Consider the following 25,046-nt stretch of genomic DNA (forward strand, 5'->3'; position numbering starts at 1 on the left):
CTGGATCTTAACCGTGCTGGCTTCAATACTAAATGCACTATTCTCTGTTGCTCCAATAGTCTTTCTGCCGTTTGTTTATATCATTGACATCCTCTAAGAAACAAGCATAGGTAGGAATAGTGCAACAAGTTAGAAGCCTTTCACCGGTAACAATATTTGGAGCTGAAATTAATAAAGCTGAGTGATCAAATGGAATCTGTGATGGATTTGTTCCCTGCGTCTCCCATCTGTAGACAAACAAAAAGGAATATATGGTATATGGATTGGATCATAAGTGTGTAAATCTGCCAGTAATGTACACATTAGCTTATCTATTATTGAACCTGGCCCTTTTAATGCTTCTACATCTCAAAGGACATTAGACTTTCTAGACTCTAGATGAAAAGAGAATTCAGAAGGTCACACAAGCTGATGTGGACGTGCCATTAGTGTTTCTTGGACTTGACTCTTTCTCCAGTCCACTTTTTCCGTAAGGACATTTATTTTTAGGTTTTTAATAGAAGCCCAGCAGTAGTTTTCATGGCACACAATCAGGAAATACGAGAAGCAGGAGTGCTATTGACAGTTAAAACTAGTTTGACATTGATGTGGAGTGCCTTTAAAACAGTAGTCGAAGATTGCTACGCTGATTGCGGTGATACTTTAGTGATGACAACTTCTCTTTGTGTGGAGATCATTCTATTTTACACTGCAAACGCCATAAGTTTCAACCCCTGCCAAGTCACGCTCGGGGCAATATGATAAACTCTCCATTCCTCACTGACCCGCTCCTCCAGTGAATCTCTTGGATCTGCCCCTTGGTCCTTGCAGCTCTGTGGTGACAGCGTTGCTGGGATGCCATTAAAGAGATTGTGCATTGGGCGGGGTTGACACATTCAAAGGGGAAGGCCTTCATCTAATCAATTTGGCTTAGTGGTCTGCCACAGAGGAGGCTCCCTGCCACCAGCCAAGGCCATATAAAAGTCACTGCAGAAGAGGAGATGCACGGTGGCACGTTGGGAACACTTAACTCTCGGTCACGTTGCTGTACGCTGTCCGACACAACTACAGAAGGCCTCGCAAAACTTTTTTCAGAAGACGAAGTTGCTTAATTAAGATTTAATTCTCATGGGCACTTGCTCCGAGACAGTGGACAAAATATTATTTAAGCATTTCCCCTTTTTTCAAGATCTCCACCTCAGATTTCAGGCTTAAGAAGTGGACTGTCTCTCAATTGTGGGTCCTCCCAGTGGGTTTGTGTGACTTCCAAAGACAGTGATTGCCCATTATAGATAAACTACCAGGTTTAGGCTTGGAACGACATGCAGCTAGGTCTGATAGCAGGAACTGATACTTATCACTCTCATCTTCCCTCCCTCTAACTCTGGTTCTGAACCACCTCTTCAATCTCTCACCTCAGTGGTGAACGAGTGATGCAGTGTGGTCCTGGGGCTTTGATATCAGAAGAATCTTAGAGTTGATAGTGGTGGCAGTGCATCAGCTCGTTGGTACCGTCTGATGGTTAGCCCAACACAAGTTGCCGACCTCCTTCTCTGTTTCCTTTTTCAGGTTTTTGGAATATTTCTGTGGAAAAGATCTTTAATTTACATGACCAAGGTCTACAGCCTAATTACTGGATAGTTATTTGTTGGCCATTTCACCTCTATTGGTCTCTGAGTTAAGACACAAGAATTAAATAAGGAGCAGAGAGATGGGGTCATGCAACAAATAAATAGATAACTACGAGTTTTCCCTAAAAGGATTGTTGGCTTTCAACATGCACTTAGCTCGTTTGTAGCCTATGAGGGTTGGACCTGATACTTGTCTGCACATGGCAGGATTAAGGCACTCCAGGTCACTTCTTACCTCTCCACCACTAGACCTCCTACCTATTCCTAGTGGACCATGCCTGGGTTTTATTCGCAGACAGGTTTCTATTAAAATAAAAGTGGAGCAAAGACAGAAATCATATTGCCCTTTTCCACTGAAACTGCTCGGAAACACACTCTTAATTTCTTATCTTGAAAGCTTGAAACCTCTGTTGTTATTTTTCTCTTTTATAGAATCCTGGCAGAGGTGATGAAAAAGCCTTTTTTAAGTTCTGTTTCTCTCTTGTCCTGTGCAGTGCCACAACACTATCCATCATCATAACCTATGTCATGACAGGCTTGCACTTGTACGCTGAACCAGAACTCAACATTTATTTTGTTCTGATACAACAAACACTTACGCATTATACTCAGTTCATCTCCTTATGTTCTATATATTGCTGTTAGCAAATAACCCATGATTGAAAAAGTAGGTATAAATCCAAACAGTTTTTTGGAGTTTGAGCCTAAATGCTGATTTATGGATTAGTCTCATGGTGCGTCAGTGGGAACTCGTCACTGCCAGTGACATTGTCGGCCGGTCGCTATTGGAGTGTCACTCAACTGCTCGGTAACGTCATCGATGGTGGTGGTGGAGGTGAAGGGGTGGGGGGTAACTATAAATATAACACAGCAACGGGTGGAGCAGACTTATCACTGCCTCAGAGGAGTTGCAAAAAAAGCCTGACATGCAGCGCGTCAAACGTCTATGCAGAGTGAAAGATTATAGGATGTGCTCACAGTCTTCCGACAAGCTTAGAGTGCTTTGCCCTTGGGTGTGGGTCAAATCACTGTTTTAAAGTTTGGCTTGGACTGGAAAAAAGAAACAAGTCAAGCAAGAAACCCACAGAGCTTCCCATTTAAACCTCAAACTTCCCACCAGTCCCTTAGAACTGAAGAAGTCACTTGGACAAATGGCGAAACGTCTTCTCGAAATCCAGTTGCCTTTTTTTTCAATGCCTTTTTTGGACTTGGGCAGGAAAGAGCGTGACCACGGCTCAGTCGACCACAAAGAACCAACAAACATAGAAATGAGAGAGGTAAAAACTATGGCCATATGTCAAAATCGAGGTTTCATACCCGTACCGAGAGTTCTTTTGTCCAGTCTTTTTCACAGTAGGAGCTAGGGATGTCTCAATCAAACTTTTTTGCCTGGTTTATGGTAAAATAAATAACTACAAAAGATCAATATTGGGTGAAGCCCAATACCAATTCAATTGTTTAAAAAGAGACCGATCTCCTAATACCAATAGGGACATCCCTGGTAGGAGCAAAACTAAAAAACCTAGACCAGCACAAACAAATGGACAAGTATAGCTATATTTCTGGTTGTAACACATATTTCCACCCAAGTCACATCGGGTTGACCTGCGTGTGCAAAGTCAGTTTTCAAATCAGAAAATTATTGGTGTTTTTTGTGTGTCGCCAATGATCTAGAACTGTGCATAACACCTCTGATAGTGGCTTTTGCAGTTGAGTACGCACTCAGCAGTCAGGATGTTGTGATATTGAGGTCATTATTAGCGAGCTGAAAGCACTTTTAAGCCGGCTGGTCCTTGTGAGACTGTGAACTGCTTCTCTCTACCTGCGTTAGTGGAGAGACTATTCGTTATGTCAGCTCTTAATCATGCTCACGCTTGCGCTGGGAGATGGAGAGGGAGCGAGGGTGTGCCCAGGGTGTGTTTTTAAACTGCTGAGGAGTGGGCGTGCTATTCGCAGTCTTTAGAAATATTGGTCATAAAAAGACTCATAGTGTCATAATATCATCCGGAGCTTATTATAGCTAATTATTGCAACTGCCGGCGCCACTAAATGGTGAAGACGGTGTTTCGGTAATGAAGTGTGAAGCGCTCGCAGTGGTAAAAGTCCTCACTCAGCACTGCTGGGAACGTGCTGCCAGTACTGGTCTTATTATTACTTCTGCCAGATTCCCAATAAAGCCGTAGCCAGAGTGGGATGATGCGGAGGGGTGTGTGCGAGCGTGCACGCGCGTGCGAGTTTGTTGACCGCTTTATTACTTCCTGTGCCGGGGCTGGGAGCGGCTCTGCAGGTCACTCGTGTCACACTAAAAGCAACACGGGAGCAGTGAGGTCTTGATTGGGGGAACAAAGTCATTTACACTGCCTGACACGCAGGAATAGATTCAAATAGAGACTGGCTGTAACCCCGTGACAGAGATCATGGGAAGGGAGGCAGAGTTTGTTTGCACTGACTCGGCTGATAGCTCGGTAGCAAAGACACGTAACAGGAGGGCATTTAGCAGAATTATGTGTCTGCCAGTCGCTATCTGAAAAATAGCATGTCCGTCTACTTCTGGCTTCCCACGGGACTCTTAATATACTGTTTGTTTATCTGCTGTGTTATGGCTAGCATATTTATGTAGCGTGGAGAAAAGCCTCGCTCTCATAGCCGTTGCTTTGAATGATTTCCTGATGAGGCTTTGCAGTACTAAGTTGTACTAACTTTTTTTTTTCTCCAGTGTTTCTGCACATCACAAAGGGCTTTTGTTGCTAAGCTACAAACAGAATCTTCCATTTATTATTATTCTTTTTTTTTTTTTAATTTGAACACTTATTCAATAACAGCCAGAGCTCGGGGTCTTTAGTAGTCATCCTTTGTGTCATTGATTAAAACACATTGATTTACCATTTGTACTTTTCTCCTATAAACACAGTGTGTAGAGTTTGCCGCAGCCCCTCTGCAGCTAGTTAAATCCAACCGAAAGAGAATTATTAAACTTAAAAATCATTACACTGGCCTCATAATTTACTCTTATTCTTTTTTTACTGCCAAATTCTCCTGCTTGCTTTCAAGTCTCCCTCCGACCGAGCGAGCAGAACAACTAAAAGAAACTCGCACGCGGTTTCAGTTTTAAGATCTTTGAAATCGTAATCTTTAGATTTCCAAGGGGGGGAGAAAAAAACAAAAACAACTACTAAACATAATTATTAATTAAATTGTCGCAAAGTATTTGCAAGTATTTCTTCACCCAAACAAAGTGCTCAACGTTCGGGGGGAAGATAAATAGAAAGAAAGGAACAAAACGTTTAATCGTCATCCGAAAACGTCAGTGCAAAACTAGTGATAATTATAATAATTATACTTCGGAATAATTAGCATAATCACTCGAGCTTTCATGCAAAATTTTTTTGTTAAATTGTAAATCAGTCTGCGCCACTCTCATTAGTCAGTGGTGCACATGCACTGCGTGTGACATTTCAGAAGAGGGTCACAGCTGGCCAAGGGCAACGCTTCCTGATCTCGGTGTGATAAGTCCGCGAAGGGTTATGGGTTGTTTAGCATCTCTTTGTCTGCAGACCGTCGTCCCGGCGGAACCGCAAACAACTCCCCCAGTTCCTCCGCCCACCTCATTAGCGCCTCTGTAACAGCCTCCCACCCTCCCCGTCTGCGCCGGTCTCTTTCATTGTCTCCCGCCGGGAGGTCACCTGTGAAACGCGTCCGCTTCAAAGCGCGCGTGAGGGAAGCACTCGGGATGCGTGGGCGGAAACGGCGTGTTTACACGCACCTGATGCAGGACATGGGAATTCATCATCTCCGCTTGGAAGCGGCGTGTGCACGCAGACAGCCGGGAACTTTTAATCATTTTATAGGTGACTGTGTTCGCAAATGAGCGGCCTCAAATCGTGGACACATGCTGCAGCGAAGGTTCAGCATGATATAGAGTCCTGCCCAGTCATAAAACTCCCCCTCCCCCCTCAATTTATTCATTGCAAAACTCACCTTGTTAGTTGTCAGATGTGTCAGCAGTAAATCATTTCTTAAATAAATACGAATATCGAGCGGTGTATTAATTTACACCGAGTAGCTGTGCTAGATAAAATAAAAAATATAGATTTTCTTCTTGCTTCCAACACAAAAATACTGACTAAATAACGCACGAGGCAGCAAAAAACACAGTTTTTAAGTAAGATAGTGGAATGAAAGTGTGAGAAGAGTTTATGAATAATGATGAAGCTGGTTCTAGCTCGCATACGGGACAGAGATGCATCCTTTGGCCACGGCTACAGCAAGTCCGTGATCCCCCTCCTCCTGTTTTCCATCATATCCACGAAGATGCAACCCGTGCAAAACGCTGTGGAAATCCCAGAACTCCCCCCCACCAACGTCTCCCATCTGTCCTATAACGTGATCCTCCTCAGAGTACTTACTTTGGCTCGCAATCAAAGCAAAAACATTTGCGCAAACCCTTCTCATGTCCGTCTGAACATTAAGGTCAAAGCGTTTTGACAATTCGCAGCAACTACCAATCAGAGTTCCTATTTTACCCACGCAACCACATGTTGGTGCATTAGAGCGATGTTCAGGGTCTGGACTGTTTGCATACGAGGATAAAGCCACTTCCTCTAATGGATAATTTGACCTGTGAATTGTTTAATGTGTCTGGAGTTGCTGATTTTTGTTTTCATCACGGCAGCACAATTACGTTAACGGTACTTTGGTGACATCCATAAGAGCAGTCTCTTTTCATTTGCAGCCCTCTGTACATACTGTCAACGCTTAATCAGCGCAGGAAAACACCCCGGAGCTGGTTGGGTTCTTTCAGAGCAGATGTAGGATGACATGAGAGGTTGAATTTCCTTCCCACTTCCTAACGTCTGCCGGCCCAGGTTGTCTTTGTCATGTGGAATTTAGTCGAGCGGCGGAGATCAAACCCGCGACTAGCTGAGTGGTAGGATCTCCACACCGAGGCCTTGGGTTGCGTCTGAAGGAGGGGGTGTAGCTCAGCGGCAGAGCATTTGACTGCAGATCAAGAGGTCCCCAGTTCAAGTCTGGGTGCCCCCTCATCTCTGGTGAAGGGTGATGACATGATTCCCCTCTCAAACGGAGATCAAGGCCAAGCTGGCCTGTCAGCAAGCCAACACCTCTATGTTGCAAAACGATGTGATAAGTGACACTGGAAAGACCCGTCTATTTAGTTGTAAATATGCAACTAAATGTAATTTTTATTTTTTTTCCTGATGGGATTTTTATCAGTACACAAGCAACAACCCTTTCATTTCTTCACTCATTTCCACTGTGTCGAATTTTTGCAAAACTAATTTACAACACCAGTTCCATTTAGTAGGAAACACAATGCTCTTTGGATTATGCCTTTTATTAACTTAGTGAGGGAGTGTTGGTAATGAACGTATCTGCTAAGCCTCTGTGCATTTGTATTTCCGTCTCTGTTCCACTCGTTAGGCTCTCTCTGTTTTCGTTCGTTTTTCGTTTCTCTGTTGATTCATTTTCCACTGATCACTTTCCTTCTTTCCAGTGCCTGACCAGTCAAACAATCAGTCTGGCGTCTCATGTGGTGTCTGGCAACACAGTGATGTTCGTGGGGGCCTATGGGTTGAGGGTAGGGGCCTCTGTGGATCATCCCACAGATACTTGATCAGTTTTTGGGATCCAGTGAATTTGGAGGCCAAGTCAATTCCTTGTGCTGTTCTTCATGTTTTTTGAGTTGTTCCTAAACTGTTTTTGTGTTTGTGTGTGTGACTGCATCCTGCTGCTGCCATCAATGAGTGTCTATTGCTATGGGGTGGGGGCGTCTGGTCTGGTCTATGTGGGTGCTACATGACCAAGTAATATCCACATGAATGCCAGATCCAAAATTTTCCAAGTAGCACATTAAATTGTCACAAGATGTAACTGGTGTAACCAGTCGGTGGTCATAACGTTGTGGCTGATCGCTGTATCCAAACCTCTTTTCACAAGCTTCATTCCCTCTCTCTTTTCATTCATTTTTCCTTCCTCTGCTTGTCCTAATGATCGATCAGTCTCCCTCTTTCCAGTGCCTGACCGGTCAAACACGTGCGATTGTTAGTTTACATTTAAAGCGATGACAGTTTGACACTTGAAACTGAGACCGATGTGGGCAAGGGGTTGTGCTAATGGTGGTTCTAGTCCAAAGGACACAATCCTAAACGTGTCAAGGAATGAAACGGTAAGCAAACTACTTCCAATCTCGGCTTGACAGCGCAATGAGTGAGCCGTCTACATTCTCCTGTGATTGTAGAAATGGAAATGTGTGTATCCAGACAACTGTGAAAGATGAAAAACCCCAGGAAGAAAAAGGGGGGACCATGCTTTTCAGCCCATGATCACAGCCCCAGTGCTTCAAATCCTATTGCTTTTGCCAACATGTTACCTGCGTGTTTCATCATTCCATACACCAGGGCCAGGCGGTGAAACTTCGATGGGAAGTTTCACTTTTTTCCATCTACAACTGCAGAAAGTTTTTGAAAGCTGTGCTTTCACCAATAAGAATAGACCATTTACCTCAAGAGGTAAAGCAATGTCATTTTTCTGCCAAATTCTCTATGAAATCCCACCTAGAGTTGTACGATTTAAAGAGCGGCGAGAAGGATTAAAGTAATGAATTTCTGACGTTTCATTCCTGCACGGAGCCACTTTGATGTTACTGCCACCACTCGCTTCCGAGATTTAAGCTATCACGTGAGCTAGCAGTCTCACTTTAAGCCACCCTGTTGCCCAATTACCCATGCCATCCCTATCCCGGGTTCCACACAGGCAGTACCTGCTAAGAAAAAGTTAACTTCTCTAAAGCGCTGCCTCCCTCCAAGCATCCCCCTGCCTCGACTCTCTATGAAAACCTCATGTGCTTTCATAAGAACTGCGTGACTGATCAGAGTGATGCATAGACGCTGCACATCACAATACCATCTGTTTCCAAGGATGTTGTGTGTTTTCTAAAACAGGCCTCACAGAAGAAAGTCCTTCCCATGGCACGTAGCAGTGCTGACTTCTTTTTTTTTTTGTTTTTGTCTTTGGTGTTCTCTCTTATCTGCTTTGACTCGTTGCATGTGAACTTCTCTGACCTCATACGTGCTGCTATACGCGTATATCAGAGCGCGGGCATATTTGCGCGCAGGAGAGCGTTATTGGCATTCACATTCGAGCTCAGGCATTCCCTCCATTGAACGTCTTGCTTACACCAAGCCCCACAGCAGTGTTCACATCCCTCGTCCTGCCGCGACTCCTGTCATCTCGCCCATGCTTTTTTTCTTTTTTTTTTTTTTTTTTCCACCCCCAATGAATTCTTGAAGGAGAAAGTTGGCGAGTTTGCGTTTGTACCTTTTCTCTGAAGAGAGCAGCCGGAGTGAGGCTGTTTTTGTTCAGAGCTGCAGTTGTTGTTTTCGCTCCCGAAATGTTTGCAGTATCGATGCAGTGTTCTCTGCGAGCTGTCTGGAAGCCGCAGAGGAAGAGATTCGGTGCGTTAGATGCTGTCTGACTGAAAGTTAAATTCATTCGCCCAGTATCTGTTCACGGTGCCGCTACGGAAATGAAATCTGTGACAACTTAAGCTGCAGCTTTAGATTAAACAAAAAAAAAAAAAAAAGAAAAGACATAAAAGGATTCTAAAGAGACACAGTAGCCCGCCCTGGCAATGTAATGTTGATGTCTTAGCGGGAATGGTCCTGTCTCAAAAATGTCTGTAGTTTGACATTTAATTACACATTTAATTTGGCACATTTTGCTTGTGTGCACCGTTGAGATGCAATAACGAAGTGCCTACCAGTGTATCCTGCTGCATAAGCACAGCGTGTTTGCGCCCACATGTAATCAAAGCAATAAAAAGCTGGATTGATGGTCACTGCAGATTTATAGCTTAATGGATTTCTCCTATTGATAGCACCACAGCAACACTGCTGCGCTTTAATTACATTCTCATCATTCTTTTGTTTACTGTACTCCGTGACACAAATGATGGCGTGAACGCCCACGTGTTTTCATCATGGAAACATATTAATATAGCAGTAAATGCACCCACCTCTTTCATCGGCTGGTTGCATGTTCATGGCATCTCCAACAATGTCTCTTTTCTGCATTGCACTGATTTGAGTAAAAGTAGCTGTTGGTCAATATTTATTAGGTCCAACTCCAATATAATCTGCTCAGTACCAGCTGCATTGTCTAAAGTTTATGAAGCCTGGATGTCAATAGAACAAAATATTTAATCATGATGAACTGCATTGTTTCCATAGTTCTTATGATTGATGCAAATTAATTACACCTTTTTAGAACATTATTCACGTTTTTATGACTCTTATCAAGAAAGAAACTCAAGACATGACAATCTCATTACGTTAGAGGACCTACCAGATAAAACATTACTTAAGTATGCACCGATCAGGCGTAATATTAAAACCACTGACAGGAGAAGTCAATCACAATGACTATCTTGTGACATTTCAGTGTTCTGCTGGGAGTTCCAGTATCCATATGGATCTTAGCCATCTCCAGCAGGATGCAGCCACACACTTTAGGAACAACACAAGGTGGTGACCTTATGACATGTTAGTAAAATAGTTTAGGTTTTCTGAGTCACTTCTGAATCAGCAGCTCTTACAGTCCGACACCAACGAATGTGACTAAAGCAATCGCCCACCCGAAATTGAATCGAAATCTTGAGGGCAGGTGAGGTTTGACTTCAGAAAAGCCTTTATTCATCTCACTCCAGCTTTCTGATATTTTCTGGACAGGTCCAAATGTATTTGGACACCCAAACTGAACTCTAATTCTTAACGAGGCTGGTAGCTGGGGCCACTCTGCAGGCCTCCGCTACTCCCGGCTCATGACAGTTTCAAAGAGGTGTTTTTAATCAGGAGTGACTTGGCCACATTTCAGGCTGAGTGAGATTTATGGCCCCGTTTCTCCGAGAGCCTGTTCTTCTGGACCAGAGGTAATGGAGAAACACACAAAGTGGTGTTTACATGGAAGGTGCTGCTGTGGTCCTGTTTCTGGGATGGCTGAAGGTTGTTTGGTTTGTTGATTAGCAACTCCCTGGAGGTCTGAGTGCATAGGGGAGTATCCGGGAGTCTGGTTTAGACTGCGATTGAGATGGGATGTTGTAATAAGGCTGATGGTGCCATTTTTCTATCATTTCTACATTTTTTGTTCTTGGTGAATTGATCGGACCCTTTATAGGGACAGATAATCCAGAATTACCTACCTCTATTAAACCCCTTGGATAAAGATAACCATTGTTCCTGGCCTTTAAACTCCTGTTTGCACACATACCTGCACAGAGATGCATATATGTAGTTGTTTTGTTACTATCTGGGGTCCCGGTGTAAGCAGAGCTTTGACCTAGATGAGTCAGGTTTGATTTGGGGAGTGAACTCCACCCCCTCCCCTCCTACTCTGAGATCTTCGTTGTCTCGAGAGACAAACTCGCACACGCTCTTTAGTGTTATTGTTGTAGAAGTGTCTAGGTGTCTGCTGCTGGAGGCCTCATCTCGGAGGGCTTGTGGAAGGCTGACATCCTTCTTCTCTTTTTCTCCAGTAAATTGTCTGTATTGCCTTTCTGTCAGGAGAAAATAATCCATCTCTGTCTCTCTCTGTTTCTTGTTCACAATGAAAATGGGATGGTTGACTCTGCAACCCCCGTGGGAATACAGCTCTCTCCTGCCTTACTCTTTGACTCAGGCACTGGGTTGGAATATTATCCCCTACTCCAGAAGTATTAAGATTTACATGAAGTTTTATTGAAGACATGACTGATTCTGAATAGAATAACTTTTGGGGTAAATAGTAACACCCTCATTAAACAAGAGGATTGAAGAGATGCCTGTACCATGAACTGGATGAGCTTTGAATAGTTTGTTTTTGATTAAAATAAGTGAATATTCTTTTCTACAAAAGGCTGTACCGTATGTTGAGGGATATTTTAGGCTGGTTTCCGAAACAATGTGCAAATGCTTTAACTCAAAAGCTGTAAATAGGGCATAGGTGACAAAGTCAATGTAGTGGTCTGCAGCTTAATAAACTGACATATGGTTGAATTAACAGATGCCATGTTTCTTGTTTCTTGTTTCCAAAAGCAGGTTAGTTTCTTTTTAGATACAGATAGATATTTAACAGAAAATGGACATGGGTCTTCTGGGGGTGTCCTGTGGTTTCTGCCAAAAGAATGTTGTTAGCGGGGGTCTTTGGGTCCTATGGGTTGAGGGGAGGAGATCCTGCTGGGAATGGCTGCTGCCGTCAACGGATGTCAAGGGGCGTCTGGTCTGGTCTGGTCTAGCTGGCTGGTACATGCCTGGGTACATGCTAGCAACAGTTTTCAGCAGAACATTGAATTGTCACAAGATGGTCAATGTTATTTACTTCTCCTGTCAGTGGTTTTAATGTTGTGGCTGATTGGTGTATGTCCCATTATATAATGAAAACTAGATGAAGGAAGCTGTGAAACAAGCTCTAATATATTTCCACGTTTGGTAACAGCTACACTGGCTTAACATTATACATAGAGGACATGTTCAAAAATAAGAGAATGTGAACTTGTATGTTCATGCACAAGTGCACATGTAGACTAGACAGATGCATACAGTATGCTGCGTTTAGACGCTGGGTCCACTTAGCTCTTAATAAAAATATGACCTATTGCTTGTAAGTGTTTTTCCACCTATCCATCTGTAGGATTACATCTTCTGCTCTCGCTAAAGGTCAGCAGTTGATGTCCACTCCAAGTTTGTCTCACCTCATTCTCTGACAGTACATCAGATTAGAGTTTGCTAAACATTTCACAGACGCATCCTGAGTTGTGTTCTTGACCCCAGCTGGCCTTAAGGTTGACCAGCGTTCTATTTAAGTCTACTACATATTTCATCTCCTTCTCCACAGCCTTGGTTCCCACCACTCCAGAAATGTCTTGCTCCCCCCCTCAAAAAAAAAAAAAAAATCATTCAGTCCCCCTAGTTGAATGATTCAGGTCAGGGGTGTATTCAGTGGAAATCCCCCTTCGCCGCACACTAGGGACATCAATATGTAGTCAGTGGTTGGGGAGAGAGTTGAAATGGCTCAGTGCCATAATTTATTCAGACACTGAACTGGCCCATGCTCGAAGTATTCAAAGTAGCCCAGGAAAAAAATAGCTTTTAGACATTTCATGCAGCCTTGGTCGCTTGGCATTTATATTTAAATCAGTTCGATGCAAAAGCGTAGACTCGGGGTGCGAAAAGGCTAGAGGCCCCAATTCATACCCAATTCACCCAGCAGATTGACTTCATCCATGGTCGACCGGTAGTGCCTTTATGCTTACTGTGTGCATACATTTGTATTTATATACTAGGAAGGGTCTGTCTTTATGTATGCTATAACCTCTAACCCACATGTTACTGTACAGGAAAACTGCACCCTTAGACCATGTTAATGTTTGGTGCACTGTAGATTAAATGCTGCAGTTTACAAGTATCCCCTTTCACACACTTACATTAATGGAACATGCAATAGCTGTCACACTGCTGTTGGTTCTGTAAAGCATCTTGAGGCAATATGTATTGTTAATGATGCTATGTACACCGATCAGCCACAACATTAAAACCAGTGGCAGGAGAAGCATTGACCATCTTGTGACAGTAATGGTATGCGCAACCTTTATTTGAAACTCAAATAAAAAAGTCTGAGAAGTGTTGCCAAATAACTCATCTTGAAATTTTGCTTTTACTTACTCCTTAAATTTAAGACATCTTGATTTTCCTTGACAATGTTATAACTCACAGGGAACATACTATCGCATGATGCTTTTATTAAATCAGTTATTCTGGAGCAAATAGTATTCCAGTCAAAAGTGATGACAACACTAAATTCTTACTTAATTTTTCTGCATGAGAAGCTGAAATACCCCATATCTTATTCCTATGCAATGGATTCTTCATATAAGCACTCGAGTGGAAGACCATTACTAGATTTCAGTCCCTGTAAAGTAAATGGACATCATAAAAAAACAGAAATACAACAACATGGGCACGAACAAGTCCTTCATTACCGTGTCCTCTCCGTAACCTTATCATTATACCGAAGCATTAGCTGCAGCTTGAGCTGGCAGCCGGTCAGGAGCGAAGGGCCACTCCCTTCTTTCCAGGTATAGTAAAGACTCTTTGCTTCGTTCCATCTCAGTGATTGGAAACTTTCAGAGCTAATACATTAGAGCTGACCTCCTATCTCTTTCACCACTAAGTTGGGAGTTGATTTTGCTGTGTTGTAAGAGCCACTCGAGGAAAAGTGAATGGAGCAAGGTGAATGCACTGCAGTACCGTTGGTTGGTGTTGTTTATGACCAAGTTGATTGATGACGAAGCCAAAATATATGCAGTGCTGTCGTGTTTTTAGTGGAGGGAATTAATCAGTACTTACTGGTTAGATTTAAAATGTAATATTTTGCATTTACATTGCCGTGCTGTAAAGTCTCTGAGTAATGACTATGGATTATATGCGTGCCCTCTCAAAGTCTGTCCCCACTAGAACATCAGATTTACTTAAGTCAGCATATCCATCGTCCAAGTCCAAAACATTCATTGTATCGCTGACTGACGGGAGGCGGTCAGGGTGGAAAGGTGGAACAGCAAAACATAAGCAGAGACAGTATAAATTATTTTAACTATGATGAGCAAACTGTTTCCAGAGGGTCTTTTTACATTCTCACATTGAACTGAAGAAAATATTATCAGCGGGTCATCTCTGCAGATTCATCTTAGTCATCCAGCTCATGAAGCTGAAACAGGTATCAAAACACTCTTCTGGGTTTACTGGCATTATCCGCTGATAACGACTGACAACACAAAGGCATTAGGAAGATCTCAAAGTGCTGTAAATGGAGTGAGTTCATAAAGTGGAATCGCATCGTGTCAAGGATAAATGCTAGTGCAATGTTTTTGATTGCTTTGTACTTCTGTCTGGACCATTAGACAGATTGGTGGATTGTGGTTGCAGTGGGTTTTTAAACAAAAGGAATTTCTTCTTTTATCCCTAAAGTAAATGTATCAATAAAAAATCTGATAAAAATGTGTTTTACTTCATACCTGTAGTACCCAAAATATGCATTTGTGCCCCAGCTGTAGACCCCGATTCAACTTCAGTAACCTTACAGCATTCAGAATGCTCGCAATTAAGATTCTTCAATCTAATACCAAACTAAATGACTTTATATTGACTTTGTGCTCAGTCTATATCCGCTGTGATTCATACAAGCTAATATATTTCTCCTCCAAACAAGGTGAGTGTGAAAGATAAATAAAGGACAAAGCAATACGAGGTAATAGCCCCTGGAGAGTCTGACCACTCTGGTGGTGAATTGTGGTGTGTGTACATCTCTATGACCCTGTGCCCTGACTATAATCCTTCACTACAGGGGCTGGATTAGGGCCTCGTCTTATTATCCACCCCCCCCCTCCTTCAATGGTCTTGCTCCCTCTTCAGCCTGGATCGATTGCCGGCTCGGTCTGAAGTGGCGGCGCTGGTTATTAAACGGGGGACCGACCGAACCCTTCGGACTGCCGGGATAATCCCATCACAAATTAAGTAGAGGAAAATTGGTCAGGGAGAATGGGCCAGGGAGAGAATCTTCATACTGTGACCTTCTTAACAGTGAGCATACAAACAAACACACACTCTATTATTTATCATACATCAATCTGTGTGGATTTGTACCCATGATGGATCAGGCCTTTTATTAAAGAAAAGACGGCAGTAAATGGGAAATCTTGTCAATGGCGCCGACATTATTATTAGTTCAAATGTAAGCATCGATCCCAAGGTGCGTCGGAGGACACGCTTTCTTCCAAGTCTTGCTATTCGGCAGGTAGCGGTTGCACGGCTGCTATGTGAGGAAGAGTCGACACAGAGTAGTGTCTGATGACATCACTATTACAAAAACAGTAGAATGAAATCTATTTTATTCTTGTCCTGAACACCTATGCCGAGAACAGACAGCTCATGTGCTACATAGTCATGTGCACTGCAGATATGTATAGTCTCTATAAAAAACAAGGCTGGAACTCAGCACCACATAGCATTTAATAGGATATCAGAGTGTAGCGGGTATTTCTCTGAAGCCTAACCCTAACCCTGACCCTAATCAATGTACTGCAGTTAAAGGTCTAATAACTTAGCAAATAGTTGATGTGCAGCCTCCTTCCCTTTGGTGAAGTTGACTGACTGCTGAGCACAGACGATTCCTCTACTAGCGTTAGCTAATGCCTTTTCAGATGAGTGTGCATTGCAGTACTAGCTGTATTTCAGTACTGACATGTCATGGTAGCATGGGCTTCATCTGTAGTGAAGTATTTCCACACACTTTCTGCAACGGCCCACTGGGCTCCTCACCTGTCACACTGGAGGTGTCCACGTTGTGAAGTCGACAAACCTACTAGTAGACTAGTCTGTACAACCCTCAGTGGCAACTGGACTAAGACCTGCCTGATCTACGGTAAACTAATTAATGAGACACTGCAATTTCGTGGCTGCATCCTAGAGATTGGTGAATCTATTGCTGCAACAACGCCTTCGTTTCAGCACTTAGACCAACGCCATGCTGAGTTATGGATGCAGTAAGCTGGGAAAAAGAGGATGAGAACTCTTTCTGTTCAAAGTCCATCTGCACCTGCTCCTGCCACCACACACTTGACAGCGTTACAAACCTCAACTATGCTCTTGCGTCAGCAACACATTTATGCCAATATGTTTCCCAGTTCAGCTGTTACAAAGCAGAAAATTGGCTTTTAGGGTGAGGGTGGGGGATATTTGCCATGATGCAACGATAATGGCATTAGACAGACTTTTCTCGTAGCTTTCTATTCAGGAGTCTTTCATAGGTGTGTTTCTCCTTCAGAACATATCTGTTTTCTCTTTTATATACCTCACTGAAAATTGAAACCATTGCAAGGCTTTGTAAAAAAAACCATATGATCCTGACAAAACTGAAACAGCTATTGTGTGACAAAATTTAAATTTAAATGACATCTCCTATGTCATATCATACTGTATATCTTCTTATGACGCAACATCCAATCTCTTACAGACAACCTCAGGCTCACTTGCAGGGCTGGGCCTTTATCTACAGCAGTCTAATTCATTTAGTTGTCAGTCAGCTGTTTGATGTGAACGCCTGGTAAACGTGGTTTTCAAATGATGATCAGTCCTTAACAATGGACATCTTATTCTGTCTGCATCTGGAAACAATCGCGTCGAACAAGGCGAGATTGATGTTGTCATGGTTTCCAAAGGGCCCAGTAAGAGCTGGGCCTTGAGGTATTCTGGGAAATACATCAAGGCTTTTAATCCATAACAAGTGTCTCATGTTACGGCTGTCCACAAACAGAAAAAAAAAAAGCTTTATTAAAGAGGCCTTCTTAACAAAAAGAAATAATGTTTTCCTTTAGTGGAAAATACAGATCCGCTGAGATTTAATGTCTTTAGCCTAATAGCGTAATTGCCTAAATCATATTTGAACGTTTTCGGAAAACAAGAAAAAACAGGCACATTGGTATTTTCTATTGATATTGTAACAGTAAGTCAAAAATTACTTAGGTAATGATGCTATTAGGCCTACTATGTATGTATTAAAATGAATACGCACTCTGATCTATTGTTTTGCCCCTTCTGTTTTGTAGTTTTTTCCTCTCTCATGATTTCCTGGTGTCCCCGTGTCACCCTGTCTTCCTCAATTTGTGTGTCATCTCTAATGCTGTCATGCAGGATAATACCGGACGTTAATTACCCCCACTGTCGGAGGTGAATATCATTAGAGCCCTGAACTGGACATGAACTAGCCATTACAGAAGGGGGCAAAAGTTTATTAAGTGCCATTATTGAATCCTCAACCTAATTTAAAAGTAAACTCACAAAGACTGGCCGTCTGGCAGCTGGATGACGTTTCTTCATTCAATTCTCAAGGCCCAATAGGCCGCGGCCAAAGTAAATGAAACACATTTGCCACAAAGAAGCAATACATGTTATATTAAGAGCTCCCGGTGTGCTTTGTTGGCTTGGTCTATGTCAGAGGAAAAAGAATGATTTGGCAATGACAAACATCAAACTTTTTGGGGGAAAGTGTGGTTTTGTAAGCTACCTGTCTCTGCATAGGAACCTGAGTTGCATCAGTGATTCCCTCGTGGGAAACACTGTTTTATTAACTCAAGTTACTTAAGAAAAACTCCTTTGGAAAGGCTGTCATCAACTGCAGTTGATGGTTGCGGAAAAAGTTTCTAGAAGTTTCCAGATGTCATCATATGTGTCTCCCCCCACAGAGTTAATCTGCTGTTAGTGGAAGGAGGGACTTAGCGAGGGGCGACGGATCTTTTTTTGATTTAAACAGGATGAAGGTGTAAATATTTCTTCACTGGCATCAGTCATTGTGGGATAAGAGTGAAATATTATGAAACCTAACAGCAAAGTTGGTAATAACAGGGGGTTTTGTTACACGCTGGTTAGATCTGAAATGTAGTATTTTGCATTCACGTGTCCCACACAATTCCTCACTAGAACAATGTCAGCTTTGTTATTTATTTATTTTTTTTTTCAGCGAGTATCCCAAAACTGCCCTAGGTCAAAAGATTTGTGCAAAAGACGATTAAGTGGCCAAAAACTATTTTTGACCTAATGACGGTCTTGATAAAACACTGTGTTGCAGTACTTTCAACCACAAGCCAAACCAAGACTAGACCATTGATTCATTTACACCGATCAAGTGGAACATTATGACTAGGCAAAGTGACCAACATTGAGCATCTTGTGACAATTCATTCATGCTCTACTGGGAAACTTTTGGACCTGGTATTCATGTGGATGACACTTAGACATGTAGCACCCACCTAGACCAGACCAGACACCCCCACCCCATAACAATGACACTATTTGATGACAGCAGCCACCCAGAGACGATCCTATAGATTGCTGCTGTATGTCAGGGATGGTCAAGAGGAGCTAGTTGGTTGAACATTGATGACTTCTGATAATCCTTGACTGCTGCTCCCACACCTTTACATGTATGTGCCTGTGCTCTAAACCATAAATTAGAATCATCTTATTTTCATAGGCTTTAATTGTGGTCTTATTTGCAGCAGCCACAGACTGCAAGAGTATCCATTCGTGCAACAGAGTAAACTTCAGTTCTTACCTTACCTTCAGTTCTTTTTAGTATATGTATAATTTGCTATAACTATGTCATCTTTATATCTGGGATTCAGTCACACAATTTGACTTTCTTCCTTCCAGGCCGCCTTACACTTGTACTCCAAACTCCCCGATCTTGTCACAGTGTTAAATACGCACGAGTGTAAGCCGTGATTAAAATGCGTCGCTTCCACCAGCTAAGACACATCTCTGGAGTATCAGATGGGAGCTTAGCACCGGCATATGCTCGCTACAATGATCCGGCGATGGATGACAGGTGGTTACCCGACTATTTGCATAATTGCGGGCGTAACATGGAGGCTCCTAGAACGTCATAAACAAATCCATATGGCCTTTCGGGAGAATCCAGATGATTTACACTGCAGCTCACGGATATGCTTTCCATCTTCCCTTGGTAACCAGACGTCAGTGAGATTTCGCAGTGAATGTTTTAACCAGAGTGTGAAGTGTGGAGCCACTTCATTCCTGCTACTTGTTTTGGCAGCTGATCAAATGTGGGAACTTTATACCACGTTTCAGTTGTAGATTGATCAGTGGGGAAGCTGTTACACAGGCCAGTGTTTCCTGAACGGTGTTTTTGTTTAATGGCGAGGGCAGTGCTGATTGTGAGACCACTTTACAAAATTCCCAGAATCAGCATCTGTGCACATGAATAACCTTTATCTTGAGTGGTAGATTGTGACATGAGCAATTTCATGGCAGATGTTGATGTAATTGTTATTTTTAGAGTGGCGGTGCTGTTTCAATGGTTACATCACATGTGTGTTTTTCATCATTTTTTTTTTTTTTTAGCTTTTTGGGGAATTTTCCAGCTAAGAGTGTGTGCTTAATTTGTCTGTAGTAAAGTTGTTTCGCTTTAGCTGAACTCAAGCCAAGTCAAACTTTCCATATTTTGGTTGTACAATGTTCTGCCTTTTGCTTTATTAGAACTTTTGTTAAAGCAAAAGTACAAGTTAGGGAGAGCAATAACCCCAAAAATAGACAAGAATTTTCTGATTGTGTGCCTTTTTCTTTTTTTTATTTCACGTGTCTCACTTTTTCTTTATTTTTTTTTCTCACTCTTCTTCTACTCTGCTCCTCCTTCCCCAGATATGTCCCTGAATGTCCGTCGGAGCAGTGACCCCTCCCTGGCCGGCCTTCCGCCAATTGAGGTTCCCGTCAGTCCGGAGGAACCGTCCAGAAAGAACCCAGCACGGTGGTCCACGACTGCAGGGCTCCAGAAGTACAGCCATCAACCAAACGCCAGTGGAGGCACGGGGAGCCTAGAGCGAAAGGCAAGTTAGTTAGTTTGTCTAAAGCGTGGGTCACTCCAATGGCAACTGATTACGCCCTGGCAAAGATCTGTTGGATCTGCTCAAAGCATTTATACAGTGATGGCCAGAGAAGAGTAACAGCCAACTCGTCTTAATCTGTACTATGTTGAGTTGGATTTGTTTCTGTTTAAGTGATTCTGATTGATTGTAGGACTATAAATGTTCTCTGTACTGTTTGAAAAGCTCCAGATAATGAAATCCAAAGGATCTGTCACCAAACTCACATTCAGATAAGTTGTGCTATACTTACCTACTGGAATCTAAAAAGTTTAAGAGAGCAGATGTACCGGAGTCGTGTATATATATATATATAAATATAATGTCAGAGATCTTCCTACGTCCAACAGTCTCCGTTTTCAACTTCCTACTGCTGTCTTCCCTCATTTTCATTTCTTTTCTTCTTTGCACTCTAAATCAAAGAAAACCCTGTCAGATGTGAAACTTCTGCTGCCCTGTTTGAAGATCTCCAGCAGTGGCAAAGATACTCTTCATCTAAAACTAGTTCCTTCTGGTAACACCCCTTCTGCTCTTACAAAAATAAGAGCAGTGATTATTTAACACTTTTCCCTTTGTAAGAATTTACATTTTTGAAGCTTTTTAAAGCTTGTGATTATAATTCCTTAAAAAGGAGTTCAGGTACGTCTTCCCTGCGGCTCCTATGAAGAGAAGGGAAGCCAATTAACTTTTCAAAATGGCTGCCCCCACAAGTTGCTGACAGACCTTTACTTCTTGCTGAGAAAGATGGGGAGATTTAAAAAAAAAAAAAGAGAGAAAGGACTGCAGAGTGCTCGGAGCGTGAGGCGGCAACTCTGCACGTGATTAGCGTGTCTGGATGCAAAGACTGATAATCCTATTTAAAGACACTTTAGTTGTCAGAGCCCAAACAATGTAACACCACTTTCCCGAGCTGCAGAAGAAATCTGAGGTGAAATGCTTATGAGAAATGCTTATTAGATCTCTCATCTAATCTCTGACGAAACCATATGAGTATCAAACAGCCACATATAGATGACCAGAAATGTCTACAGGTGATCTTTCTGTATTTATTTGGTCCTCGTGGTTCATTTATCCACAATTCAGATTTCATATAAAACAGTGCCTACAGACATTAAACCACTGTAACTTTACATTGCAGATTTTTTTTTTTTTTAATTTTTTTATTAGAATAGATTTATCTATACATTTTAAGAATAATTCCAGTTTCTTTCCATTTGCACACAGTCTGTGTACACATCTTCTCATTTTTCAATGAGAAACTTTTGACTGATAGTGTATGTATCATGAATACAGCTATTGTTGCTCTGGAAGTTCAAATGGAACGTGAGAGCGAGCCATACGAAAGCATTAGCTACGCATCCACTCTCAGACTCCCACCTCAAGGATGTCACGAAGGTTGGTTGTGTGATAGGACCCAGGTGCAGACCAGGAGGCGATGAGGCAGGAGTTCAAGCCAAAAAGTATTTAATGGAAACAAAGGGAAACTGAAGGCGCTCCAGCGAAGGCAGGATGACAAAAGTCATGGCATGGCGCATGAAGCAAAAGCATTAAGACTAAAACGAAATGCCAGAGAACAAAGGGAGAGGCAGAGCTATGTATACACAAGAGGGCTGTGGGGGTGACGAGACACAAGTGAAACTAATGAGAGTGGAGCACACAAGGAGAAACCAGTGGGAAATCAAGGGACGAACACAGGGGGCACCATGAAACAGGAAACCAAGGAACTTAACAAAATAAAACAGGAAACACAAAACATGATCATGAAAAAAGGCAGACAGAATCGGGATTTGCAGAGCAACTGTATTGCGAGGTGATACTGCACGGTGATACTGCACGGTGTGTATGTTGCCATGTAATTCTTGCTCATTCTTCAGAGTACCACCACAGGCCAAGCAGAGAGCTATCCCAGGAGTACCACCCAAGCTTTGATGACTGGAGATCCCCAATGCAGTTGGAAAGTCATATTTTTAGCAAGTTGCAGTTTATTCTTCATTTCCTCATAGTGAGCACAAAGTTAGCATTGCCCACAGAACAGCAACAGGCACACGTGAAAGACGAAAGGATAGAACAACTTGCAATGCTCAAGTGTCCGATTTAGTTGGTGACTTCCGCCTGTAGCAGGTGATCAAGTATCTAGATTAGACCAATTCATGTCATCATCCTGTCACTGGCACATGAAATGGTTTGACACGACAAGTAATGAGCTAACACCAGGAGGCTGTAATTTCCCTTCAACTGAAATAAAAAGAGAGTCCTCATAATCCTCGGCCCTCTTTTCCATGCTCTCAGCTGTCTTATATTCCGGATCAGTCCAGGATGAAGTCTGTTGTCATGCAATCAACAACACATGTTTAATGTATTAGTCAGAAATGATAAATGTATTTCTTGGAACAAGTGGTCTCATAGGGAACCACGCTGTACATCAGTGATTACCTTTGCCAAGGCTGCATATGGACGCGAGCCACACAAGACACACAATACACCTAGAGTCTCTCCGTTGTCTGGAATCATTTCCTTTACACATTACATCCAGCCATGTTCTGTTTAGTACCCTGCGAGTCCAAATATGACTGAGTCAGGGTCCGTTCTGCTTAATCTCTGCTATATAAGCCAGTGGGAGTCCTCAGTCATCAGCCAGCACTGTAAACTCATCACATCTCCCAATGACTTTACAATACCTCATATTCTAGGTTTTCCACGCTTAGCACAGTCAACTAAAGGGATTAGGCAGCGACAATGAACACGGTGATTTACTGCTACCTCCTCCGGTATTTGGCTTTTTTTGCATTTTATGATCTGATGCGTCGTAAATTTTGCAGAGAAGGGTCCTTCGTCGTGCCGTGACCGAGACCGCAATGGCTATCAGGGCTGTCTCGGTATAGGGCCCACGTGTCCAGCTGAGTTTTACAGTCCTGTCTGCAGTGCTTCCTCAGGCCCCTTCACACCACATTCAACTGTACTAAAACATACACACGGCCTGTTAGATGGCAGAGATAGACATGTTTCTCCGGTTTGTTTTTGTTGTCTTCTTTTATGGTGTTTGTTGCTTTTTGGGAGGTTTTTCTGTTTTAGTTTTTGTCTCGGAGGAGAAGAAAGTCTTGGTTACCGATGTGACTAAAGTTCTATGAATCATATCCACAAAAATGTCTGATCACTCAGTAGTGAGCGCAAATATGGCATTTCATTGCATATTAGATTGGATATCGACTACAGACACTGTATACAAACACCGGTGTTAGAGTAATTACCCTCACTGCATGAAGGTGGTGACCAAAATTTCACAAGTAGCTTTATGCTCTCATAAAATAGCTCATTATGTTGCAATAAATGCCTTGGCAATTCATTTCTCTTTGAGTCTTCACAGTGCTTTTCTTTCTTTTTATTCAAATAGCCTCACCCACGACCTTCAATTCCTGAGATTACATATCCAAGGATAAAGCATTTTTTTCTGGATGGGTGTGTTTGTTTTTCGCTTGTGGTCATTTTAATAAGTCTGCTCAAGTCTGATGGTGTTTCGACATTACCTTGGCAGGACCATTTCGGAAAGGGGATTTCTTTGTGTAATAGAGGAGCTCAGGTGTAGCTGTCTTATTACGAAAAAAGCCTCTTATTAGCATAGCTCAGGGTTGGCTGTGAGGAAAGGTCAGGAAGAGAGGGAGTGAAGCATGAATGAACAACTGGAATAGCGTATGGCACAAAGTGGATGAGCCAAACAATTTGTACCAAAACATCTCTGTTTTAGATAACACCAAGGAAAAACACTGTTAAATGAAAGTATGAAGGATGGGTAGTGGTAATTGTGTGCCTTGACATTTGTTTGTTAGAGCAGTGATAAAATCAGCTTGTGTATCACAGCCAGGAAGGGATTTAACCTCGTTACTTTTTACCCGTTGCTTTGCAGGGCAGGGGAGCCCATGCCTACCGGAGTCTTCCTCGAGATACAAGTGGCTGGTCCACTCAGTTCCAAAGAGAGATGACTCGATCCTCCCTGAGTGCCAACCACCCGATGGTGGATCGATGGTTGGACCGACAAGAGCAGGTACAGCAGTGGATTTAACACACAAAAAAATATTTGTGTGGTTTAAAGAATAGACAGAACCATTTATTAAAGACATACAGTTTGAAAATAAACAAAAAATATGGTAAATTTGAACTCATTAAGTGGATTGAGTATTGGCCATTCGACATTCTGTTCCTTATTAAAAAACTGGTTCAGTGTTCATATCTACTCGGTCGTGGTCAGTGGAATGGAACATTGTGCTACAATATCCCTAGCCTATTGTTATTGCACAAAAAAAAAAAAAAATCCCAATGCCTTCCACATAGTGATCAGCCACATTGATCAGCCACAACAGCGGTGACAGGAGAAGTAAATAACATTGACCATCTTGGTGCAATTCAAAATCCTGCTGGGAAAATTTTGGTCCTGGTATTTGTGTGGATGTTACTTGGGCGTGTACCACCCACCTAGACCAGACCAGGCGCCCCTTTCAACCCATAGGACCCAATAAAATCATTCTGTTACCAGACACCACAGGATAACCTCAGAAGGCCCATGTCCATTCCCTGATGAGTCACAAATGTTTTGGAGACACAAGAGAGACCTACACAACATTAGCAAGGAGGTAGTCTGATTGATATAAGGTAGTGTGCACATCCCTTTGATAGGTAAGGCCAGCTTTAAACACAATCTCCAGTCTGACTGACACCAGACTTCATTCTTCTGTTCTGTGTGGCAATACTTTTCATAGGGTAACAGCATACACCGTTAGTCACTGCAGCCTCGTCTCCTCACTTCACACCCCCTCCCTCTGTCTGCACTCTGTGATTGACTCACCCCGTGACTGGTCCCTGTACTCCTCAGTCTGTCAGAGGAAGAAAAAAATATGCTCCCTTTAAAAGTTATTAAAAGTGACAGAGGCTCTCTGCGGGGAGAGCAGAAATGACCTTGGGAA

At 42.6% G+C, this 25,046-nt stretch overlaps 1 protein-coding gene and 1 non-coding gene across 5 annotated transcripts in view; both read left to right on the forward strand.

The window, feature by feature from the left end:
• Nucleotides 1-25,046, forward strand: part of LOC124995993 (partitioning defective 3 homolog) — a 336,782-nt gene that overhangs the window by 115,667 nt on the left and 196,069 nt on the right. For all 4 annotated transcript variants that reach the window (XM_047568781.1, XM_047568782.1, XM_047568779.1 and 1 more), the window contains 2 exons: nt 19,871-20,055; nt 23,993-24,130. In XM_047568781.1, coding sequence (XP_047424737.1) covers nt 19,871-20,055; nt 23,993-24,130 — 323 coding nt within the window. The remainder of the gene's footprint in view (nt 1-19,870; nt 20,056-23,992; nt 24,131-25,046) is intronic.
• Nucleotides 6,579-6,650, forward strand: trnac-gca. The gene has a single exon. It is a non-coding gene; the product is annotated as a tRNA-Cys (tRNA).

This window comes from Mugil cephalus, chromosome 18 (genome assembly GCF_022458985.1).
Source record: "Mugil cephalus isolate CIBA_MC_2020 chromosome 18, CIBA_Mcephalus_1.1, whole genome shotgun sequence".
NCBI lineage: Eukaryota > Metazoa > Chordata > Actinopteri > Mugiliformes > Mugilidae > Mugil > Mugil cephalus.